Source organism: Pseudorca crassidens, chromosome 4, assembly GCF_039906515.1.
Source record: "Pseudorca crassidens isolate mPseCra1 chromosome 4, mPseCra1.hap1, whole genome shotgun sequence".
Lineage (NCBI taxonomy): Eukaryota > Metazoa > Chordata > Mammalia > Artiodactyla > Delphinidae > Pseudorca > Pseudorca crassidens.
In genome coordinates this window covers 1,401,829-1,425,571 of record NC_090299.1, presented here as the reverse complement: position 1 = coordinate 1,425,571, position 23,743 = coordinate 1,401,829, and the positions used below count along the sequence as shown (strand labels likewise).

At 41.7% G+C, this 23,743-nt stretch overlaps 2 protein-coding genes across 3 annotated transcripts in view; both read left to right on the top strand.

The window, feature by feature from the left end:
- Nucleotides 1–4,101: 4,101 nt before the first annotated feature.
- The window catches only part of POLN (DNA polymerase nu), a 171,642-nt gene continuing 152,000 nt past the window's right edge, over nt 4,102–23,743 (top strand). Inside the window, exons 1-3 of the mRNA XM_067734870.1 lie at nt 4,102–4,179; nt 4,945–5,000; nt 18,112–18,256. Coding sequence (XP_067590971.1) covers nt 18,118–18,256 — 139 coding nt within the window. The 5' untranslated portion in view covers nt 4,102–4,179; nt 4,945–5,000; nt 18,112–18,117. The remainder of the gene's footprint in view (nt 4,180–4,944; nt 5,001–18,111; nt 18,257–23,743) is intronic.
- Nucleotides 4,103–16,356, top strand: HAUS3 (HAUS augmin like complex subunit 3). Of its 2 annotated transcripts, none has more exons than XM_067734871.1 (6): nt 4,103–4,179; nt 4,945–5,000; nt 5,373–6,426; nt 7,389–7,828; nt 9,379–9,607; nt 16,037–16,356. In XM_067734871.1, exons 3-6 carry the CDS (start codon nt 5,518–5,520, stop codon nt 16,268–16,270), a joined length of 1,812 nt encoding a protein of 603 aa, XP_067590972.1. In that variant the 5' UTR covers nt 4,103–4,179; nt 4,945–5,000; nt 5,373–5,517; the 3' UTR covers nt 16,271–16,356. The 2 variants fall into 2 exon arrangements, with proteins under 2 accessions (XP_067590972.1, XP_067590973.1); XM_067734872.1 differs by lacking the exon at nt 4,103–4,179 and adding an exon at nt 4,277–4,297.

Below are 23,743 nucleotides of genomic sequence, written 5' to 3'. Positions count from 1 at the left end.
CCAGCCTTGGCCTGTTTGCCAAGCAGGAGCTCTTGCCGGCCTCAGACTTTGCCTCTGGGGCTGGGGCACTGCCCCGTGAGGACAGCTAGGCCCTCAGGGTGCTCCGTGCCAGCCAGGTGTCCTCTGCTGGTGCCCGCAGCCCACCTGCGCGTGTCTGTGCCCTTTCTGCACAGCGGCTGCTGGCTCTAAGGGCTGCAGCTCGAGAAACCCTCCTTGTCCCCAGGACGTCCTGTTGTGCAGGGTAGGGGTGTGAAGCGGTGTGGCCCCAGGGAGCGCAGCCTGGGGAGGAAGTGCCCACCCAGAGTCGGGCAGCCAGGATGGGGCTTTCCCGGGGACCGGGGCTGCCATGCTGGGCTCAGGCACGGCGCGCACAGGCGGCTCCACGAGACCTGCCCGCGGGTTTGGTGCGCGTCTGTGGGAGAGGACCTAGAGGGACGCTGGGGCATCTGACTTGTCCTCCCTCCCCCAGCAGGAAGCAGTATTCTGGCCTCTTGAACCTGTGTGAGTCCCCTGGGGGCACCTCTAGAAAAGAAGGGAATCCTACTTGGGATGCAGCTGGGGCCTTGAGCCGCCAGGACTCGGGCATGAATGTAAGTGGGAGTATTTGAATCTAAATATTACCATGACTTTAAATCACCATCACTTTTTATTGAGGGCGTCAGGGCTAAACACTTGAGGTAGTTAGCACCTGAGGTCCTCACCCTGGGCCTGTCTCACAGGTAGCTGAGTCTCAGGGAAGGTGCCTGCCTTAGGTCGCCCGCCGGAAGGTGGTGGCCCTGGGACCCGACCTAGCCCTCTGGGAAGCCCTTCCACAGCCCAGTGCCATCTCTGAGTGTCAAGCCTGGATTATAGCAAGCACCACCCACGCCCCAAGCGGGAGGACACCTGCCTCAGTCTCAACCCTCCCGCCCACGCTCTCCTTGGCAGCCAGATGGCTTCTGGTGGTCCTGTTGCCCCCATCGCCTCCAGGATCAAAGCCAGGTGCCCTGCCCTCTCCCCACCCACTCCTGTGCCTTCAGCTCAGCCCAAGCCCACCCCGGCTCCCTCCCCCGTCCCTCCACACTCACCAACCCCTCGGCTCCCAGCTCCCGGTTCCCAACTCCTCTGGGAAGTGGGTCTTCCTATCGCACTTTTGCTGGGGTTATGGCCGCCCAGATCGGTGCTGGGGTAAGCTGGCTACTCAGTGGCCAGGCCCTTTTCAGGCTGGTTCCTTCCCTCCTTTCCCAGCTCCTCGCCAGGCCAAGCCTCAGGGCACACTAGCCTCAGAGGGATCTTTCCAGAATGTCACTGGGATTATCTTCTTACCCGTCTAGTTTGCGGTCGCTCTCAACCCCTCCGTCCTCATTGCCTGCCGGCTCCTCAGCCTGTCCCGGTGATCCTTAGGAGCTGCCAACCCCCTCCAGGTGCCTCGCTGCTCCCACCCCCGCCGGGTCGTCTCGGGCAGCTCCTCACCCCCAGCCACTCAGGAGTTTGAGGACTGAGTTTTCACCTTCGCACATGATTGTCAACGTGATGGAGGACAAACGCGCTCTCCTCCCACCCTCCTCCAGCCCCACAGTGTAAGGTACACAGTGGTGTTCTTCTGAAGGGGAAGGACCAGGAGGGAGAAAAGGAACCAGAGCCACTTCTTACTCAGCTGCACACGGACAGTCATGCAGACTCTGGCTCTCCCTGGCCATCAGGCCCCAGGCGTCTGCCCTCCAGGCTGCTCTCTGCCCTACCCCCCCATCTTCACCCCCAACCCCCGCCAGTGCACAGGATGCTCCCAGCATCTGTCTCTTGCCACCGATGGTCACTTTCGTGACTGCAGAATCGAGCTTCTAACACTGTGTGAGAGTGTCACTCCCCCACCTGAAGGATGGACTCCCACCACCGTCACTGAAAACTATCCACACATCTGAAAACAAAAGATCTTCAACATCAGACTGCAGTTTAACGTATCTGAAAAGAAATCGTCCAAAACCTAAAATTCTTTTTAATATCAATAGGGGAAAAAAGATTTCCACAGGAAGAATGGAAATAACAAACACACTCACATTTTGGTCTGTTTAGTCCAACTGAGTCTCACGGGCTTTCGCAGGGAAGAATCATCACCGGTTCCCTTTACCTTTTGACTCCCTAGGTTCTCCACTAAAAGCCCAAATGATTTTGATTGGAGGAAAGAAAGCTTGTCCTGGGAGTACGTGTAACACGCTTGCTTTCTTAAATTCCGAATGCAGCCTCAAGTAGAGAAGTACCCTAATAACTCCAGTTCTCAAGGAGAACTTTCTGAGTCTGGGTAGTTAACCCTCTAGTATTTGTCATTTGTACCCTGGAGGCTAACACCGTTGTGATTTTTACTTTTTATATTTTTAGGGCTTTTTTTTTTTTTTGACTCCACGAACATCTTTCAGGCAAATAACTGCGGTCAGCATTTCAAAGTCATACGCGGAATTTTGTGGGCCCAGGAAACGACGCGGGAGTCACTAGGAAAAGTGGGCTGATAGTTCAGCCTCCGTGTGCTGGGGTCTCACCCTCCCGCGTCCCAGGGATCTTTCATGAAAGCAGCCCTTTTCTTTCTGCATCCTTGCTTCTGTCTCCTCTGAGTTCCTCCTCACAGTCTGTAAATATCCCCAAGTTCCTCCCATCTTAAAACAAAACAAAACCCAAGCCCTCCCCCCAGCTCAGCATTCCCACCCCCTCATCTCCTGTCGTCCTGCTGTTTTCGCTCTCCCTCAGTCTTTGCCTCCTCAGCAGAATTTCTTGAAGGCGCTGCCTCCACAGCCTGCCCTTCCTCCGCAGAAAGCTGCTCGGTTCCTCTCCCCGCAGCTCGCCCCCATCCCATCCCCATCCCCACGGCTGGGCAAAGGAGTGAGTCTTCCCGGGCCCGGGGCTCTAACCCAGCCTCCCACCTCACACCAACAGGACCGTTCCCCGCCCGCCCGGGGCCAGGGCCCTGCTTTCGGGCCGGGCACTGCTCTGTGGATTTTTTCTCCGGTAATGTTTATTTTTCCGACCATTTTAGGCTTTATCGTCTTTCGGAAGAGGAGGATTAAAAAAGTAAAACGAATTAACAAGTATGTGCAAGTCAAGATTATTTCATGGCATCTGCCCCAGAACATTATTCTTTCTCTTCTTAAAAATACTAAGAAAAATTACCCGGAAAGACTTTTGCCCTTACGACGTCGCACTAGACAAGGACATTGTCTAACAAGCCACCTTAGGGCCATTTGATGCTGGGGGTGGGTGGGGGGGGTATTGACTATGTAGTAATGACCAGGGCCCCAACCTTGCACATTTAGATGTTAATTTGTAGAAGATTGGTAACTTAAAAATGATTTGTGTCTGGTAGAGATGCAAATGAATTCTGCCCAATACAAATGATAACCCCCAAAAGTCTGGTTTCATTGGACGGTAGGGCGTCAACCAGATTTGCATCAAACTCGGCAATCTTATTTGAGCACTGCTCCTTTCGCTGACCACACATCTTCCGTTTCCGGCATCCTCCTTGGAAACCGTCTCCATCCCGACACATATCCACTGTATGTCTATATGAGTTATAGTTTCAACTTTTATTTAAAAGTCGTATGTGGAAAATGGGATTGTCAGGTGAGGGCTTGGTAACTAAGCGCTCCTGCAAAACAGCGTTCATCGTAAAAGGCTGTGAGGCGAGTAAGTCCGCTCCGCGAGCTCGTCCACGCGCACTCCGGAGTGGAGCGCGGCCCCGCGGCCGGGGAGGACGGGACACAGAGGCCACGGGGCCGAGGCTGCCCGGTCACAGGGCGGCCGGCAGGGCAGGGCAGGGCGGGGCTGGCTCCGGTGCGCGCTCCCGACCCAACGAGGCTGCGGCTGAAAGCCGGCTCCTCAGAGGGTGCAAATGGGGTACTGCGTGCAGGCGCAGCGACTGTGCGAGGCCGGACCTCCCGCCTAGGCGACCCCCAGACCTCACCCCACCCCTCCCCCTCGCGCGCCCCGGCCCCGCCCCTGAGGCAGGGAGTCAATCAGCTCGCTCCCTGCTGGTAGACGTCAGGCCGGGGGCCCGCCCCATCCAGCCCCGCCTCTTCCGACCCTGCGCCTGTGCAGAAGGTCGCCCCGCGACCCGGGCTCGGTCTTCTGCGCGCGCGCGGGGGGCGGCGTTCCCGTGAGGCCGTGCGAGGCGTGGCGGCGGGCTGCTGAGGGGCACAAGCCGAGCTTTCTGAGGTATGTGGCGGCCGCCTCGCGGTTCTATCAGGCGGGAGGTGGGGCTGTGGGAGCGGCGCGGGTCAGTGGGCTGCGTCTTTCTTCCGGGCGTCCCTGGGGACGTCCTTCGGGCGCGCAGGTACTTGCCCGCGCGGCGCAGTCGCTGTCCGCAGGGCGAGGGCCCGGGGGTGCGAGTGGGGGCCGGGTGGGTGAGGGGAGCGTCCGGAGCTGGGGGGCTCCAGTGCGGTCGGGGGGCGGCGCCCGGAGGGTTGAGGAGAGCGGCGGGACACTGGGGGCTCCCTCCGGTGCGGGGGTGGGTGCCGGGGGCGCGAGTGAGGGGCGAGGGGCGCGGCCGGAAACGGGGGGCTCCAGTGCGGGCGGGGCGGGGGCGCCCGGGGCCCCGCCCGTCCAGGCCCGACCCTGAGGCGCTGCTAGGACGCGGGGGGGCGTACCTGAGCCCCGCAGGCCGGCCGGGCACCCGCCTGAGGTTTGTGCAGTTTGTCTTGGCGCCGATTCGGCGGCCTCTGTGGACGAGTAGTTTATTGACGCGCGTCCCAGTCATCGCTGAATGCATCACCCCAAATCACCGAGTGCCGCAGATGTGTTACTGGGGCCCTCCTCTGTGCCTCCTGTTTACGTCCTTGGAGTTCGCAGCGTGGACAGGTGGTCCCTGTGCTGAAAATAATAAATGCCTGAAGTACCTTTATTGAACGACTGCTCAGTCCTTTGGCTCTTCTCGAGTCGGGGGTGGTTCTTAAACCTTAAGCCTGATTTTCTCTGCACTAGGTTCGTCGTATCTGACTGGTTCTTGCGTGAATGCGGATGCTGACTGAGTTATTCAGGTAAATATTTAGTTGACTCTCGTAAAAAACTTACCATATTTATTTCTGTTTTCTCAGGAAGGACAGGGAAAGGAGGCTGCTTAGCCGCGTGATGGCTTGGATATATTTACATCCATGTATTTTGAATTAAAAACTGAACTGCTGCTTTCTAAAATACAACGTATTTTAAACCGTGTTATCTTTGGAAAAAATAGGATTTCCTTGTTAATTAGGTTTTCATTACTGTTGCATTGTTCTAAGTAATACCCTAATTGTTTATCTTCATCAGACTTTCCAGCTACAACTGTATCTTGTGATGTTTAGCTGTATCATCCTTTCAAAGATATAGTCGCCCTATTTGTGGTCTAACACTTGTTTTTTTTCCCCCCCCAGGAGAAATTATTATAGAGTCTAAAAATATATTTCCCCCTTCTCTGTGGACTTAACATAAAATTAGTTTTGTATGTATTTGGATTCATTTTCTAAATATCAACACTATAAAACCTTATCAGTTACAAAAAATTTGGGTAGTTAAACCATGAGTTGTGGAAAGGAGTTTGTGGAAACGTTAAAAAAAATTGATTATCCCAAAGCTGATATTCTTAATGGGGAAGATTTTGACTGGTTGTTTGAGACTGTTGAAAATGAATCATTTTTGAAGTGGTTTTGTGGGAATGTGAGTGAACGGAACGTATTATCTGAAGAGGAATTGGAAGCTTTTAGCATTCTTCAGAAATCAGGCAAGCCCATCCTAGAAGGAGCAGCGTTGGATGAAGTTCTTAATACCTGTAAAACTTCTGATTTGAAGACACCTACCCTGAATGACAAAGAGCTGGAGAAATTAGAGGATGAGGTTCAAACTCTGCAGAAATTAAAGAACCTGAAAATTCAGCGACGTAATAAATGCCAGTTGATGGCTTCAGTAACTAGCCACAAGTCTCTGAGGTTAAATGCTAAAGAAGGAGCAGCCAATAAGAAGCTGAAGCAGAGTCAGCGAATTCTAAATGCTACCAATACTAAGATCAGTAATGAGCTTCACGCTCTTACTGATGGAGTTGCAAAATTACTGGTGTTCTTCAGACATTCGAATTTGGGTCAAGGGACAGATCCACTGGTGTTTTTATCTCAATTTTCATTGGAAAAATATCTAAGCCAAGAAGAGCAAAGCACAGCAGCATTAACCTTATATACCAAAAAACAGTTCTTTCAAGGTGTACATGAAGTAGTTGAAAGTTCAAACGAAGAAAATTTTCAACTTTTAGATATACAAGCGTCCTCTATTTGTGATAATCAAGAAGTTCTTGAGGAGAGACGGCTAGAGATGGCTAGGCTGCAGCTGGCATATATTTGTGCTCAACATCAGTTAATTCACTTGAAAGCAAGAAATTTGAGCCTGAAGTCAAGTATAAAATGGGCAGAGGAGAATCTTCATAGCCTCACTAGCAAGGTAAACATGAGAAATGGGACTGGATTCATATTGAAATTGTTGTTGATAATGGAGTAATACTGATAGTAAAGTCTTTAGAAATGGGGATATAATAAGGAATCACAGTCTCTTATTTTCTGTTTGTTCAGTGTTTAGTTGTGATCTGTGTCATTGTTTCGTACAAATAGATCTTCATATTAGCCGAGGGCAGAAATAGTAATTATAACCCGACCACGTTATCTAGTTCATTTTAAACAAAAGTACTTTTGCATTCTGTGTTGGTTCAGATACAGATGACCCTGACATTTCCTTTTTTATGATGAATGGGTAAAGAGCCTTATTGCTGTGTTACGGGTTTTCTGCCTTGTTTGCGCTGACCAGAGGATGGTGCTAATGAAGTTAGAGATCCGGTTCAGTGGATTGAAACCCTGATTCTTTTCTAAGAATGTATAGATGTATTATAGTTAGCCATCTGCACTCTTGGGAAGCTTGCTTTCTTGGTAATGTAACCACTAGATAGTTGAGTAAAAATAACAGCTTTTCTGAAGCTGAATACCTATAACTGACACAAACTTTGGAATGATGTGTGAAGTCCTGTTATTCTGTAGAAGTGCTGAAATCAACAGGCAGGCTGGGAGAATAGCTACTGAGATTATTTTAATTTTAAGAAAAACTTAAATAGTATACATTAGCATTCGGTGAGTAGTGTGATTTTTATTAAGACAAACATGACAAGATGTCCATTACTGTGTCTAGTATTTTACATGGTAGTAATAGCATTAAAAGTTAGCAATTCATAATGGCTTTACCCTTGGCTTAGTCTACACTTTGCTTCTTTAAACTGTGATTTTGGCTTCTGCTAATATGAAATAAGTTATTAGTGAGTATGTTATCTGATAACCTAAAATGGAAAGTGAAAATAATTTAAAAACTATTTCAACTTTATACTTACAGTTTGAAATGTAATTGTTTTCTTTGTGTAGGTTCTTGGCAAAGATATTTTGGATGCTAAAATTTCTAGCTTGAACAGTGAGATTCTGAAACTTGAAGAACAAATCACTCATATAAAAGACAAAATTTTGCCTGCTGTGGTAAGAGAGAATGCCCAGTTATTGAATATGCCAGTTGTAAAGGGAGATTTCGACCTGCAGATTGCTAAACAAGACTATTACACAGCAAGACAAGAGTTAGTTTTAAATCAGTTGATAAAGCAAAAGGCATCATTTGAACTTGTACAATTATCTTATGAAATTGAATTGAGAAGGCATTTGGACCTATATCGTCAGCTTGAAAACTTGGTTCAAGAACTTAGTCAAAGTAATTTGATGCTCCACCACCAATTAGAAATGCTGACAGACCCATCTGTATCTCAGCAGATAAATCCAAGGAATACCATTGATACCAAGGATTATTCTACTCATAGGTAGGCTTCATTGTTTCTTTAGTGAGTAATTATTTTTCCATTCGTTTTTGTAAAATACTAGAGTTTGAACTAAAATTGTGGACGTTTAAAGAATTCTTTGCACTCCGTTTTTGGCCTTTGTATTCTGTTCTTCCACCTTTCTGTTATATTCTTATATGTTTCTTTTTCCTTTTTAATTCTTGCTCTCTTTTTCATTTATGTTAAATCTGGAAGTAGCTGGTTTAGAGGTGAGGTGGATGGGTTGGAGGATTGAAAATATACAATACAAGGTCTTTATTCATGTTTAGGCACTATTTATTGATAGATGTTTTTAGATTTGGGGCAGGAGTTTAACTTACAGCAGGAAGTTTGAATACAGCTGGGTGAATAGCAAGTATTGCAGAGCAGAGAATTGACTTCATGTGGAGAAGGCAGCAGTAGAGAGGAGAGAAGACTTCATTTTTGCGTCTAGTCAAGGTGAATCAGCAAGAATGAATGCTAGCTTCCAGTCTTTTCTGGATGTCTAAGCAATTGATGGTATGGGGATACTGAAATTGGAGGGCTAAAGTAGTCAAAGGGCTCAAAAATCTCGATCCTACTCCTGATTTTTCTCTAGGCTAGAAGAAAATCATCTAATACTTTGTGTTCTTATTAATGAAATGAAGGGCAGGGATAGGGCTGCCTCACTGCACACTTTCAGAGGTGGCATTGACCTCATGATTCTGTGTAAATGGTGCCCCCTGGAACTGTGTAGTGACATTCCACAAGAGCAGAATTAGCCTTAGGCTTGAACCTATTTTAGGAAACCTGTTGCAACTTGTTAAAATAATTAAAATAATACATTTAAGAAAAATTCTGAGGAAAAGAGCAGGCACTTTTTGTCATAAATATGTAGAAAGTGCTGCCTCACATTTTTCCATTAGTCTTGTAGGATATTTCTGCCATTAACGTTTGAAGTGTTAAAGTGACCTCATGGTTCATTAGGAATTTAATTTGTCAAGCAAATATGGACATGACTGGAGTAGCAAGTTTACTATTTACGTGGCTCTTTACTGTTCACTTTTTTAAACATTTTATGTTGTTTATATTTTCATTTTTTCTCTTTTAAGTTTACCACAGTCCTTTAAAATTAGGTAGGTATTACGATGTGAAAATTAAGTCTCAGAGGTTGACTTGACTTAGGTCTCACATGGCAGCCAGAACTCAGATCTAGGTCTTCTGTTTCAAGTTCATTGCTGTTTCTACTACATCATAGTTGTGTTCTGTGAAAGAATTGTTTTCTAGGGAGGTACCTCTGAAACGTTTGTTTGAGGTAGGTTAATGGCAGTTAAAGTCAAAAAATTTTTTGTCTAAAACTTGGAAGATGGGAAAACTGGGGATTCAGATACAGTAATTAGAATACATATTTCTGTAATGAGGTAGTATTTTAGTTGGAATGTTTTTAGTTGTTTGATTAATATTTATAGGTTGTTAGCTTTCCCCAAAGATGCCCCAATATATAGTGGATTATAATTTTGAAAACTGTACTGACTTGAGAATTTTTTTCTGTAATTTTTAATCTTACATTTTAGGCTTTATCAACTTTTAGAAGGAGAGAATAAGAAAAAAGAATTGTTTATAACCCATGGAAACCTGGAAGAAGTGGCTGAGAAATTAAAACAGGACGTTTCTTTGGTACAAGAGCAGTTAGCAGTATCTGCTCAAGAGCATTCTTTCTTTCTGTCCAAACTAAATAATGATGTGGACATGCTTTGTGATGCTTTGTATCAAGGAGGAAATCAGCTTTTGCTTAGTGATCAGGTGGGTGTTTGCTATAGTAATTAAAAATACTTAAAAAAATAGTGTTCAGGGCTTCCCTGGTGGCGCAGTGGTTGAGAGTCTGCCTGCTGATGCAGGGGACATGGGTTTGTCTCCCAGTCCGGGAGGATCCCGCGTGCCGCAGAGCGGCTGGGCCCGTGGGCCATGGCTGCTGAGCATGCGCGTCCGGAGCCTGTGCTCTGCGCAGGAGAGGCCACAGCGGTGAGGGGCCCGTGTACTGCAAAAAAAAAAAAAGTGTTCATTGTAAAAGATGCTAAAGAAAATGTTAACATGAGGAAAATATTACTCCATATCTCATTGCCCTAATAACATTTTCATACCTCATTTTTATTCATATAAAAACATAAATATATTTTTCAGATCGTTTTGATCAGTGCACACAGAATTTTAAAAATTTATGAAATATTTCAGATGTAGAAGGATATATAATGTTTATGCTAAGAATTAAGAAAAATAAAACCACCCCTGTATTCTTTTCACCTATCTTAGTAAATAGAGGATTGCCCTTACATCTCTCAAACCCTCTGTACACTTAGTAATAGCGTGCTCCTCCTAATACCATTCCCCTCTCTTCTTCAAGGAGTAACTACTACGCTTAATTTTGTCATTCGCTTTCTTTTGTTTATAATACAGACCATGTGTTATTTAGTTTTGTATGTTTCTGAATTTTATATAGATTGTATTAATGTATTCTTTAGTAACTTGCTTGTTTCTTAATATGATTTTGAGATTCATCCATGTTGATATTTGTAAAGCTATAGCTCATTTATAGTTCTCTCTTTTGTATAGTTAGTATTCTCTTATGTGAAATTCCACAATTATCTGTTCTGTTGACAGACATTTAGATTATTTCCAGTTTTTGCCGTTGTAGATCATACAGCTATGTATAGTCTTGTTGCATGTCTTGTAGATGCATGCCTACACACACACACACACACACACACACACACACACACTCTCACATCACTCGCTGTCCCCTCACACAGGCGTGGAATTGCTAGATAACAGGTTCAGTTTTACAGTGTACATCAAACTGGTTTCTAAAGGGGTTGTATCATATTGTACCAGCGATGTTTAAGAGATGCTATGTATCCATATCCTGTTCATCACGTAGCACTGTCTGATTTATAATTTTCTCTCACTCTGTAGAGATGTAAAATAGCGTCCCGTTGAGATTGTAATTTGCATTTCTCTGATGGTTAGGGAGGTTGAACCCCCTTTCAGTAGGAGTTATTTATGTATTTCAAATACCAGTCCTTTGTCAGTGATGTGTGTTATGTATATTTGCTCCCTATTTGTGGCTTGTTTTTTTCTTTTTTACTGTTTCCTGTTAGTTTATTTTTGGCTTTTTTTTTTTTGATGTTTTAATGTCATGTCATTTAATCACTCTTAAAGTTTGCCCTTTTTTATATCTTGTTCAGGTTTGCCCATAATATCATAATGATAGTCCCCTTTACTTTATCTTAAAGTTATGCTGTTCAAGTTCAGTTCTTTAATCCACCAGGAGTTTATTTTTATGTATGACATGAGAGGTAGAGTTCTCATTTTATTTTTTCCCTATGAATAACCAGATTGTCCCATCACCATTTATTGAGGCATACAAATTTAAAATCAGTATCTTTCTGGTGAAGGGACCCCCTTACATTATGAGATAACAAAAGGATCCTTAAATGCCTTCTGCCTTCATGTATGTTTTGTTAGATATTTTGGGCACCACCACTTCTGAACCATAAACTGGGTTCAGACTCTGTTTTCGGGGGACCCAGGTGACTCCTATCTGGGCTGTAATTCTAACCAAGGGCTCTTCCACCTCTGGCCATCCTGATCTTAAGATTGTTGGTGTCCTTGGAGTCCTTAGTTTATTATGAAGAGTCTCCTGTTTGACTTCCCACCTTCTGTGGACCTTGGACTTTGATTTTTCTCCCAGGAATCATGGATTCTGATTTTCCAAGATTGGCAATTGAATAAGCACCTCCTGGGCTCCCTTACCAACCTGCATTGTTTTATGGTCTTGTAGTTTCTTTTAATGTCTTGTTACCTCTTTGTTGCTTTTGTTTTGTTTGACTAAGTACTTCATTTCACCTTTCACATTTTTTCCTATAGAAGAATTGATCTGAGTAACTAGCTTACTTCTCTTGAAATAAGGCGGCTTATGATTAGTTTTTTTAAATAATTTTTTTACTGTGGTAAAATAAAGTGTAAAATTTACAATTTTAACCACTTTAAAGTGTGCAATTCAGTGACATTAAATACATTCACAGTGTCGTGCAACCATGACACCATACATTTCCAGAACTTTTTCCTCATCCCAAATGGGCCAATCTCTGTGCCTGTTAAATATTAACTCCCCATTCCTCCTTTCCCCCATCCCTGGTAACTCTGTTCCAGTTTCTGTCTCTATGAATTTGCCTACTCTAGGTACTTCATGTAAGTAGAATTGTATAATATTTGTCCTTTTGTGTTTGGCTTATTTTAGCATAATGTCCTTAAGTATCATCCATATTGCATGAGGTGTGAGAATTTTATTCCTTTTTGCGGCTGAGTATTCCATTGTGTGTATACATCACATTTTATCTGTTCATCTGTTTAATAGACACTTGGGTTGTTTACACCTTTTGGCTGTTTTGAAGAATGCTGCTGTGAACATTGTTGTACAAGCACTTGAGTCCCTGTTTTCATTCCTTTTGGGTATATACCTAGGAGTGGATGCTGAGTCATGTGGTAAGTCTCTGTTTAACTTTCTGAGGAACTGCCGAACATTTCCACAGCACCTGCACCAGGGTTCCAGTTTCTCCATGTCCTCGCCTACACTTGTTATTTTCCCTTTTTAAAACATATGTAACAGTCATCCTAATGGATGTGAAGTGATATTTGTGATTAGTTCTTTAAAGTCTCCTATTAGTGATTTTTATCTTCTTGATCTTTTAAACAATTATGTGAAAATCCCATGATGGTGGATTTGAAAATTTCTCCTTGTAGTTCTGTCAGTTTTTTCTTTATATTTGAGTTTATTTTATAAGTTACATCCAAATTTAAAATCGCAGTGAAATATTCTGGTAGACTTAAATTGCAGTGGATTGAACCATTGAGCATTATATAATGACCCTGTGTTGTGCTTTTTGTCTTAATATTCTCTTGTCTGATATTAATATTCCTATGCTATCTTTCTTTTGGTTAGTATTTGCAAGGTGGATGCTTTTTTCCTTTACTTAATATATCTTTCATGTTCTTCCTTTATACTTAGCCTTATGAAATAAACATTTCCATGCTAAACGATTTTAATTTTTAAAGTTTATAATACTCTTGATTTAATTACTGTGTCATAATTTGTGTAACCAGTCCACCATCTTGGAGTATTTTGATAGTCTTCGTTTTTTTCTTTTGTTTGCTCTTGAATGAGATCATGTATATCTTGTGTATATAGCTTTTTGTTGTTGGATACTTTCTTTTTTTTTTTTTTTTGATACATTCATTTGGATGAACTCTTAGAAGTAGAATTATTGGATTTCTTGGGTATACACATTATTTTTTGGCCTTTGATACTGCCATATTGCTTTTCAAAGGAGTTGTACCTACTTACAATGTCACCAGCACTATTAAATGTCTGCTAGACACCACTTATCATATGATACACCATAATTTCATGAATTTCTAAGAAAGAAAAAACTTGTTCAGTTAAACTGACACAGTATTTCCTTATTTAGAATTTTTATTTCATGCCTATTAGAAGATACCTTTTAGGTGTGGGTTTTTATCATATCACTGTTGAATATACATTAAAAGGGAAAAAGCCAATTAAAATGGTTAAGGTGTTTCTAAAGCTTCACATTTAGTGTCCACTTCTATGTTATATCTTGACTCAAAGTACTTTTAATATTTTTCCACATTATACATCAAGAATGTTGGTGATAGCAGAAAACTTAATAACCTGATTTTAAAATGGGCTAAGGACTGGAATAGACATTTCCTTAAAGAAGAAATACAGATGGCCAACAGGTTTATGAGTAGATGTTCGATTATCTAATTATCAGGGAAATGCAAATCAGAACCACAGTGAGATAACACCTTATGCCTGTTAGGATGACTGTTATCAAAAATCAAAAGACTAGGATTGGTGAGGATGTGGGGAAATTGGAACCCTTGTACATTTTTGGTGGGCATACAAAATGGTGCAGCTGCTGTGGAAAACAGTATGGAATTTCCTCAAAAGTTTTTAAAATAGAACTACTGTTATAATCCTGTAATCCTACTTCTGGGTATATATCCAAAGGAAATGAAAACAGGATATTAAAGAGATGTCTGCACTCACATATTCATCGCAGCACTTACTCATAATAGCTAAGCTGTGGAAACAACCTAAAAGTCCATCAGTGGAGGAATGGATAAAGAAAATATAGTATACACATACAATGGAATATCATTCAGCCTTAGAAAAAGAGAACTGCAAAATGCCACAACAAGGGTGAACCTTGAGGAGATTATGCTAAGTGAAATAAGCCAGTCACGAAGAAATAGTGCATGATTCCACTTATATGAGCATCTAAAGTAGATTTATTAGAAGCACAGAGTAGAATGGTGGTTGCCAGATGGGAAGTTGTTGATCAACAGGTCTAAAGTTTCGGTTATGCAAAATGAACAAGTTCTAGCCATCTGCTATACAGCATTGTGCCTGTAGTTAACAATACCGTATTGTACTCCTGAATTTAAGAGGGGAGATCTCATGTTATGTGTTCTTACCATAATAAAAATATATATATATATATTGGTGAGGGAATTCCTTGGCGGTCCAGTGGTTAGGACTCGGCGCTTCCACTTCAGGCGGCGCAGGTTCAGTCCCTGGTTGGGAGAACTAAGATCCTGCAAGCCTTGTGGCATGGCAAAAAATAAAATATTGGTGATAAAGTGCTTCTAATGAGTGTCTGGTCAATAACAGTTACATGATGCTCTTGATTGTACAGTGCATGTTGATTTCAGTTATATTAAAATGTGAAAGATTCCATCCTAGAATCACTAAAATATGGTGATTTCACTATAATGTCATTGGGTATCATTATTTAATGTTTTTCCCTATCCCAGTGAGGTATAAAGTGTCATCCATATGAATTTTAACTTGCATTTTTATTAATGAAGTTGAATATTTTTCAGTATTTGTAGGAGTATTATTTTAGTAACTGTTAAGATCTTTAGTATTGAAACTAAAGGTTAGATGTTTCTGATTGTATTCAAGTTTACAGAGTTTTTCCTCAAAGAGAGACCAATTAATGTGGATATTACTTGATTTTTTTTTTTTTAATGTAGTTAGTTTAAGAAATACTCTCTGGAACTGGCATTTATGACAGGTGTGAAGCTGTTATTCATGAACTTGTACGTTAGAATCACCAAGGAGCCTGTTGAAATGTAGCTTCTGGCCCTGTTGCAGAGTGATTTAGTGTAGAATGAGGTGCAGGAAACTATTCTTAACAAACTCCCCCAGGTGATTACCATGCTGTGGACCATGCTGAGAGGCTGTGGGAGGTTGAGGTGTAGTTACAGCTACAGATTTTCTGAGAACCTCTTTGGTAATACTGGCTGAAAAATTATAGGAGTAGAATACATGACTAGAAGGCCATGGAAACTTGTTAATAAACTGCTTTTAATGTTAAGAAGTGAAGAATTTCAATTATTAACTGTGAAGGGTCCAGCATGTCTAGGTTTTTGAGAAGAATTACACGGTAAGTCAGGATTGTTGAATGTCACATATAGTTCCATCTTCTGTAACAATGTGAAAAAAGAAAAATGAGATTTTTGTTAAGGTAATTCTTTTATATTGGTAATTGCTTCATTTCAAGGTTTTCTCAGAACCTGTGATGTCTAGAGTAAACAGCTTAGGCTAAAACAAGGTTTGATTACTTAAGCAGAATGTAAGTTCCAGGAAGGAAATGGTGCTCATTCTTCTATTTGTAGACTCTAAAACAATGCTTGGTGCGTGGGCATTCAGTAATATTTGAATGTATGAATATGCAGAACAGTTTACATATCAAGTACTCTTCAGGGAGTAGGAGTTTGCTTTGAATCACTTAAAATTGCCTATAGGAAGTGGTTGCAGTGGGTCTTATCAATACATAGACTTTTTATTAATCCTGCTATGGATTTTTTTTTTTGCCCGGGGCCCGTGGCCTGTGGGATCTTAATTCCCCGACCAGGGATGGAACCCCCCCCCACCCGCTGCAGTGGAAGCTCGGGGTCTTAACCACTGGACAACCAGGGAAGTACCCCCTGCTATGGATTTTTAATTGAGGTTCATTTATTGTTGAGATTGTGGGAATAATCATTATATCATTTAGATTCTTCTTATGTAAATTACATTTTAAATTTATAATTGGTAGTATGAATAGAGCTCTCGAATTAAAAACATTACTGTTTTCCTTTTAGGAGTTAATGGAGCAGTTTCATCAAGTTGAATCTCAGCTAAATAAGCTAAATCATCTTCTTACTGATATTCTTGCTGATGTGAAGACAAAAAGAAAAATTTTGGCATCTAATAAACTGCATCAAATGGAAAGAGAATTATATGTATATTTTTTAAAAGATGAAGATTATCTGAAAGATATTGTGGAGAATTTAGAAAACCGGTCAAAGATTAAGGCTGTTGGTCTTGAAGATTGAAAATGAAATCTTTACTGCACGTGCTGTGTTTTAATATTTTATATATTAGGAGGCGAATATAGCTAATAAACACTGAAAATTTTAAATTCGAGGTCAATGGAACGTTTCATTTAATGAATTCAAGTATTATATCAATTTGGTTTATTATATGTTTGTTCAAAGTCCCAGTGCTTTTTATGACTTGAACATTTGCTTGGTGGCACTTAGTCCTGGTAACTTTTAAGTTACAGGGAAAAAGCATTATTATATAATGCAGATATTTTTTACAGAGTTAATTGTATCTCTTTTTTTTTTTTTTTTTAGAGATAGAAATTTCTGCTGTTAAATATTTTAAAAATTTGTAGGACTTTGAATCAGCATTGTTAAAGCTGTAGACCTTAATAAATGGAATAGTTAAGTCCCCTCATATTTGTCTATGAAGTAAAATTCTGCCACTCAAACTGTAGTCACCCATAATTCCCTGCTGTAGACTTCGAGACTTAAATTTTAATGTTCCTGCTTGTACCACAAAGAATGTCAAGTCTCCATTGGCCATTGCTCATTTTAGCGATTGGGTCCTAGGGATTCAACATATCTTCAGGACAGATCTCAGCAGTGCTTTGACTTCAGTCTGACTTACATATAATGAATGTCTTTCAAAATGAAATTTCAAAATTCCATGGAAGTGGTTGCTCAGATGATGTATAACACTATTTTAATCAATTTCTTAAGAGTGAAAATACCTAAGTGTTGGATTCTATTGGTTGGGATACAAGTGAAGTATTTGGACAATTAGAAATTATTTTAAGAGTTGAGGTAAAATAATTTGAAGTAGCTTATTTATCAGTTATTACATCAAATGATTCTTGAGTGCCTAGTTTATATGTGACCTCTGTTACATACTAAGTAAGCTTTATGGAGAAAAGAGAAGATTTAGACACTACTTTCAAGAAATATTACTGCTCCAAAAATGTATTACCTGCTTGTAATGTGGAATGCCTGTCTAAAGACTTCACATTTTAGGTGATGTTTATGGAGTTTTTTAGCTATAACCATCAGAAAATGGGTATGCTTAGATGACATATGGGCCTTGACAATTTTGAATTTGCTAATTATTGTATTTGTACATTTTTCAAATTTTGTATTTGTTAAGTAGATCTTAATATGCTTGAAAAATTTGTAGCAATAAGTTTTGCCTAAGATTTTGTTATTAACTCCTCACAGGTGACCTTTGTTTGTTCCTGTTTTTCCCTCTGCCCTACCTTGGAATTGAGAATTTACTTGAAATTTTTCTCCTCTCCAGTAATGTGGGAAAATGTCACCTGGTTTTCTGGTTCATGAAACAACAAATTCTGTTTAGATTAGTGCCAAATACATTAGATGTATTACCAGCTACTCGATGATTTGTACTGTCCCTTCTAGACCTTCACCTGCTCAGCCCAGGGGACCAGTACAGCCCAGCAGTGCGAGTGAAAGGATGTTAGGTTGTGTGTCTGTCATAATAACCCAAGTCAGTTAAAAATAATTTTTATGTTACTAGATCTGTATGTTTGAAGATTATAATAGCCGTTTGTTTCAAACCTCAGGAAGTAGGAAATATTTGAGTAGATTGCTTGCTTCAAGATTGGAGATACATTCTTTACTTTGTTGTCTATTTACCATAATACCCAGTTGAGCCTCTAAATGTTTCACTTTCTTCTTACTATCTTATCTGTATTATGGAGACAATTAATACCTATTTCCTGTAGTGGTGAATATAGTAATTTTTATGAATGTCTCTATGTAAAAATTTTTACATGACTTGTTTCTTATTTTGAAGTCTCAAAATTAATATATGGGTATTATGTTTATCTTACGTTTAGGATTTTATGAAAATGGAAGGTTACGAGGCATTTGTAGGCTTTGACCTCTGTAAGATACCACTCTCCAGTGTTGCTCAGAAGATTATGTCTGCTATGCATTCAGGTGATTTAGTGGAGTCTAAGAATTGGACAGAGAGTGAAAAGAGTGAGTAATTTTTATGAACCTTCATATTTTTTGTTACCTTGAGTCTTAATTATTCTTAAGACTAAGTTTTGAAAATCATTGACCTTAAAAATGAAAGAGTTATTTTACCAGCAAAAGTGGGTTTACTCGAGAATAGCAGAGAATTGCAATTTGGGACAAGCATGCTATACAAAGGCCAAAGGCAAGTCTGACAAAGGAGAGGAACATTATTTTATAGAGAAAAAGGTGGATGTTGGCAGGGGTTGTTTTGAATCAAAGTCTATTGGAGAAAAGTGAGAGTTCAAAGTGCTGGTGGTTTCCGGCTGAGTTGCTGGGGAAGTGGATTTCTTGTAGGAGATGCCCTGTACATCTTTTCCTGTGGGGACCTGTAATTGATGATTCTTTCCTGTTGATTCTTCCTCCTGCTGACTTTGCGTGGTACTGCATGAGAGCTCCCCCTTCTGGTCTGCCAACTCCATTTTAGTGAGCCTTCTTATTAATTTTCACAAAACGAAATGTAGCAGAGTTTTTCTATAGAACTTTTTATTGTGTAGGGAAGTTCCTGCCTACAAACAGTCCAGCTTCCCCTTGTTTTACTCTCATTCAGTGATGACTGAGCTTCTGCTCACTAAATTTTATATTCTCTTAGCCCTTACTGCTTTGAAAATGTGACACTCTCTTCGTTGTTTCAGGCATTTCTGCCAAACATTCCCTTAGAATCTGGATCAGCTGTTTAAGTAACTTCAAAAGAGATGGGCTCTTTCATAGTGTCCATTTCTAAACCCTTAGCTCTCAGGTCATTGAACCTGTATTTGCTTATTTGTGGTAGACAAGAGAAGTGTTCTTGACAGTATGTGTATTATACCGCCGTAGAAATGTATAAACTGTTACGTGACAGATCAGTGGATCTGTGTACATATGTTTATGACATATGATATAATAGTAAAAGCAGTGACATAATGCTCACAAGTGTGACTGAAATGGTTGGAATACCAGGTGTGTTTTTTGTTGTTGTTGTTTTTTTTTTTTTACTAGCAAAGCAGTTTTTATTTTAAATTGTAAGTCTGGACCGATAATTTGTTTTTCTCTTCTACAGAGTAGGTTATAAGTGAGTGAGATACAATTAATTATATTGAGATGAAATAATTGAGAAATATTAACACATAGTGCAAAAGCTGTTATAAATGCAGTTTGTCGATTAAGATACAGTAATGCTTAACGTTTCAGTCTATTCATATTCAGACATCTGTTGCCCTTGTTATGGAAGTCAATAATGAAGAGTAAGAATTTTGGGGTATGGACTACATACCTAGCAATTGATAGTGTTTTAGGGGGAATGTTGGTGCTGGGGGAAGTAGTAAAGAAAATTAACATCAAACAACAAAGAGCCGGGACTTCCCTAGTGGCACAGTGGTGAAGAATCCGCCTGCCAATACAGGGGACATGGGTTCGATCCCTGGTCTGGGAAGATCCCACATGCCGCAGAGCAACTAAGCCCATGTTCCACAACTGCTGAGCACACGTGCCACAACTGCTGAAGCACACGTGCCTAGAGCTTGTGCTTTGCAACAAGAGAAGCCACTGCAATGAGAAGCCCGCGCACCGCAACGAAGAGTAGCCCCTGCTCGCCACAACTAGAGAAAGCCCGCGTGCAGCAACGAAGACCCAACACAGCCAAAAATAAGTAAATAAATTAATTAATTAAAAAAATATCAAAGAGCCTTCTCCTTTATTCTGTATACTTGCTTTCCAAAATAAAAGAGCAGTGTGCACTTGACAGAGTTCAAAATATACTTACCTTCAAAAACTGAGAAAATAGGGGCTTCCCTGGTGGCGCAGTGGTTGAGAGTCCGCCTGCCGATGCAGGGTACACGGGGTCATGCCCCGGTCCGGGAAGATCCCACATGCCGCGGAGCGGCTAGGCCCGTGAGCCATGGCCGCTGAGCCTGCGCGTCCGGAGCCTGTGCTCCGCAACGGGAGAGGCCACAACAGTGAGAGGCCCGCGTACCGCAAAAAAACAAACAAACAAAAAAAACTGATAAAATAATAAAATGCCTCTTGAAGCAGTAATGTGAGTCTCTGTTGAGAAAAATTAATGGCAGTCAGCCCCTGTCATGAGCTGTCTTGTCATGCTCTTAAAATACCCTGTTAAAATCCTAGTTTTCGTAAATTTATTGAGAAGATAAGGTATTTTCTGTCAAGTGTTCTTGGATTTGGAAAAAGAGTGGAATTTTCACAAAGATTATATTTGTTCCTGTGTCACACTCTTACTGTGAACTTAGTTAAAACAACACACATTTGTTACCTCATAGTTGCTGTGGGTCAGGAGCCTGGGCACAGCTTAGCTGGGTCCTCTGCAGGGCTGCAGTGCAGGTGCCAGTCAGGGCTGGGGTCTCATCTGCGGCTCGAAATGGGAAGCATTTGCTTGTAAGCTCACACGGTTGTGGGCAGAGTTCAGCCCCTTGTAGGCTCTTGGACTGAGGGTCTCAGTTCTTGGTGATGGTTGGCTAGAAGCCACCCTCAGTTCGTTTCCACGTGATTCTCTCCATAAGCAGCTTTACGTTATTGCAGCTTTTTCAAAGCCGGCAAGAGAGTGTCCCTGGCAAGACTGACGTTACATTCCTATGTAAGGTAATCACATTCTGTCACTGTTGCTGTCTACTTTTGGTTAGAAGTAAGTCCCACCCACACTCAAGGGGTTACACAAGGGCATGAATACTAGAAGGCAGGAGACGTGGGACCACCTTAGAGTCTGTCTGCCACACGGTCCCACCAGTTTTATTCTTATTTCATATAAATCTGAGTTAAAGTTGGATTGCTCGTGGGTTGTTGGTGAATGAATGATGCTGAACCTGAATTGATTCCCGGACTCTTGTCACATGCTGAGCTGTTATGTCAAATCCTTCTCTCTTATAAATAAAATCGTAAATCAGCATTTCATTTCTAAAAGCCCGTTTCATACCAGATAAATAGCGAAATTGAACTCAGAAATCAATGGAAATAAGGAACGACAAATATTTGCTTTTACAAAAATGTATTAACTAAAACCAAACAATGTTATATGTCATTTTGGGATATAATTTTCTGATCTGCTAGACTGACTGAGGTATACACACCCAGTAAGAATTGAACAGTGTGTATCTTCTTGAAGCAAGATTGGTCTTTAAAAACCCTTTGCTGTGAAAAAAAGATGCAAAAACTTAAAATACAGCTTGATGAATTAATATAAAGAGGACATCATGTAACTACCTCATGCATTGCCAATATCTCAAAATTTCCTTCTTTTCCTGCTCAAAGGTAACCGTTATGCTGACTTTTATGGCAGCCACTTCCCACTTCCTAATCATATGAGGGAGTTTTACATTGCTCCAAAGGCCTTTCTGGCAGAGATTACTTGTCCGCCACACCGGAGTCCATCCATCCTCCTCGGAGGCATGCCAGCCGGTGACGTGGCTGAGTGTCCCTGCAGCCAGGTGTGGCCAAGTGGCAGGTTCCTGTCAGCAGGGTGTGCTGTTGCCAGGGCAGTCCTGAAGACACCTGACTTGCTTCCCAGCTGGCCTTTTTCCTTCCATCCAGTTGGAATCTGGAACGACGCCTTTCCAACCTGCAAATGATAACAGTGTCCTAGAGGACTGTGGACCAACGTGCTGGAGGGACCCCGGGTCCAGAGTGACTTCATGAAACAGCTGCTCCACCAGCTGAGACCACTCACCTCAGAACAAGAGAGAAATAAACTTCTGTGGTTTAAACCATTGTATGGGTGGGTCTTTTGTGACTGTGGCTTAGCTTTTTACCTTAACTCTTACACCTTTAAACTAGATTCAGAATTGGGTTTGTCTGACTTGAATTTACATTGCCGGTTTTTTTTTTTTTTTTTTTTTTTTTTTTTTTTTTTGCGGTACGCGGGCCTCTCACTGTTGTGGCCTCTCCCGTGGCGGAGCACAGGCCCCGGACGTGCAGGCTCAGCGGTGATGGCTCACCGGCCCAGCTGCTCCGCGGCATGTGGGATCTTCCCGGACCGGGGCACGAACCCGTGTCCCCTGCATCGGCAGGCGGACTCTCAACCACTGTGCCACCAGGGAAGCCCTACATTGTCATTTTAGTGTTTAGTAATGCCACTGAAAGTCTTTGGGAAATACTAGGGGAGGAAGATTTTTCAGGGTGATTTCAAGGTTGTCAGCTGGCCTGGTGCTATGTATAACATGCATTTGATTAAGCACATGTTTATTAGACTACATCTCTGTATTTTCTTTAAGTACCTATAGAAATCAAATAACGTTTTCTAGTACACATTTATCCAAAATTGTTTTTAACTTAATAGAGCTTAGGGGTGAATATGGGTTTTTTCTAGTAAGATAAGAATAGTTTTATAGACATTACATATTTTTCTTTAAAGGGCCATTTTATTTAATTAATTTATTTAGTTTTTGGCTGCGTTGGGTCTTTGTTGCCACACGTAGCCTTTCTCTAGTTGTGGCTAGCAGGGGCTTCTCTTGTTGTGGAGCATGGGCTCTAGGCACATGGGCTTCAGTAGTTGTGGCATGTGGGCTCAGTAGTTGTGGCCCGTGGGCTCTAGAGCGCAGGCTCAGTAGTCGTGGCGCACGGGCTTAGTTGCTCCACAGCATGTGGGATCTTCCCAGACCAGGGCTCAAACCCGTGTCCCCTGCATTGGCAGGCAGATTCTTAACCACTGCGCCACCAGGGAAGCCCAGGCATTACAAATTAATACAGGTGTAAGGCTCCTCAAGGTAAATACTTGTCAAAATCCAATTCATTAATGTGAAGTGTGTCTTTAGTCCCACCATGTAGTGGAAATCTTTGCAATTTCAAGGACGGGTAACATAAAGCTAAATGACAAAGTAGATTTATTTTTATTATATTCATTCTGGTCAAGAATAATGTGGATAAACGTTTTTATTTCTATCAAATAAACATAAAATCCTTATGTCCAGTCACTTAGCAAACCCTGCCAGGTGTTAGATTCCAATTCCCACTGCTCTAATTCAAGCCTTCGTTCCTTCTCACTTGAAAATTTGCGGAAGTTTCCTAATTGCCGTTTGCCGTCAATTTATTGCCACTTTGCTCCTGCCTTTGCACTGTTGCTGGGATTAGCTCAGCTCTTGTCCTTGCTCTCTGCAGAATTTATCTGTAGAAACATCCCCATGTGTTCCTACAGTGCAGCCTGGCCCTTGCCTGCCCTTTAAGTCTTAATGTCCCATCAATTTCCTTCTCTTTATGCCCCATTCAGATTTTTTTTTAATTAATTAATTTAACAGCAGGTCCTTTTTGGTTATCTATTTTAAATACAGCAGTGTGTACATGTCAATCCCAAACTCCCAATCTATTTTTCCCCCCACCACCCTTCCCCCCTGGTACCCAAGGCAATCTACAGACTCAGTGCAATCCCTGTCAAATTACCAATGGCATTTTTCACAGAACTAGATAAAAAAAATCTTAACATTTGTATGGAGACACAAAAGACCCTGAATAGCCAAAGCAATCTTGAGA

Bases quoted from the DNA above. Each gene is read 5' to 3' on its own strand.
- HAUS3 (XM_067734871.1), top strand. From the start codon at position 5,518: ATGAGTTGTGGAAAGGAGTTTGTGGAAACGTTAAAAAAAATTGATTAT. The intron at 6,427-7,388 runs GTAAACATGAGA...TTCTTTGTGTAG, and splicing joins TTCATAGCCTCACTAGCAAG to GTTCTTGGCAAAGATATTTT. The intron at 7,829-9,378 runs GTAGGCTTCATT...CTTACATTTTAG, and splicing joins AAGGATTATTCTACTCATAG to GCTTTATCAACTTTTAGAAG.